This window comes from Malurus melanocephalus, unplaced genomic scaffold (genome assembly GCF_030028575.1).
Source record: "Malurus melanocephalus ecotype Western Australia unplaced genomic scaffold, MMel_1.1 scaffold_1256, whole genome shotgun sequence".
Lineage (NCBI taxonomy): Eukaryota > Metazoa > Chordata > Aves > Passeriformes > Maluridae > Malurus > Malurus melanocephalus.
Window position 1 is genome coordinate 23,556 of NW_026624488.1, and position 960 is coordinate 24,515.

At 68.7% G+C, this 960-nt stretch overlaps 1 protein-coding gene across 1 annotated transcript; it reads left to right on the forward strand.

Moving 5' to 3' along the window:
- Positions 1-286: 286 nt before the first annotated feature.
- LOC130586688 (G protein-activated inward rectifier potassium channel 1) lies at positions 287-959 on the forward strand (the record flags this gene model as incomplete). The annotated part of the gene is made up of 1 exon (XM_057387569.1): positions 287-959. A coding segment is annotated over exon 1 (585 nt), but the record flags the coding sequence as incomplete, so codon positions are not given.
- Between the last annotated feature and the right edge of the window lies 1 nt (position 960).

Here is a 960-nt window from a genome sequence, read left to right on the forward strand (position 1 = left end):
CGCGATTGCGAGCCGGCTGAGCGATTCTGAGCCGGCTGTGCGATTCCGAGCCGGCTGCGCGGAGCTGCGCGGTTCTGAGCCGGCTGCGCGGTTCTGAACCTCCTGCGCGATCCTGAGCCGGCTGCGCGGAGCTGCGCGGTTCTGGGCTGCCTGCTCGGTCCTGAGCCGGCCGAGGCGGGCAGTGCCGGCTGCGCGGAACTGTGCGGAGCTGCGCGGGGCTGTGCGGGGCTGAGCTGGCTTCGCGATTCCGAGCCGGCTGCGCGGAGCTGCGCGGTCCTGAGCCGCCTGCGCGGTCCTGAGCCGGGCAGTGCCGGCTGCGCGGGCGGCGCGGAGCTGTGCCGGGCTGCGCGGCGCTGCGCGGGGCTGCGCGGAGCATGTCGGCGCTGCGGCGCAAGCTGGGCGATGAGTACCAGGTGGTGAGCACCTCGGCCAGCGGCGGCGGCCTCCCGCCCCCGCGYAGCGCCCCGCGCGGGAAGCGCCAGCGCTTCGTGGACAAGAACGGGCGCTGCAACGTKCAGCACGGCAACCTGGGCGGCGAGAGCAGCCGCTACCTCTCGGACTTCTTCACCACGCTGGTGGACCTCAAGTGGCGCTGGAACCTGTTCATCTTCATCCTCACCTACACCGTGGCCTGGCTCTTCATGGCTTCCATGTGGTGGGTGATCGCCTACATGCGCGGGGACCTCAACAAGGCGCACGATGACAGCTACACCCCGTGCGTGGCCAACGTGTACAACTTCCCCTCGGCCTTCCTCTTCTTCATCGAGACCGAGGCCACCATCGGCTACGGCTACCGCTACATCACCGACAAGTGCCCCGAGGGCATCATCCTCTTCCTCTTCCAGTCCATCCTGGGCTCCATCGTGGACGCCTTCCTGATCGGCTGCATGTTCATCAAGATGTCGCAGCCCAAGAAGAGGGCCGAGACGCTGATGTTCAGCGAGCACGCCGCCATCTCCA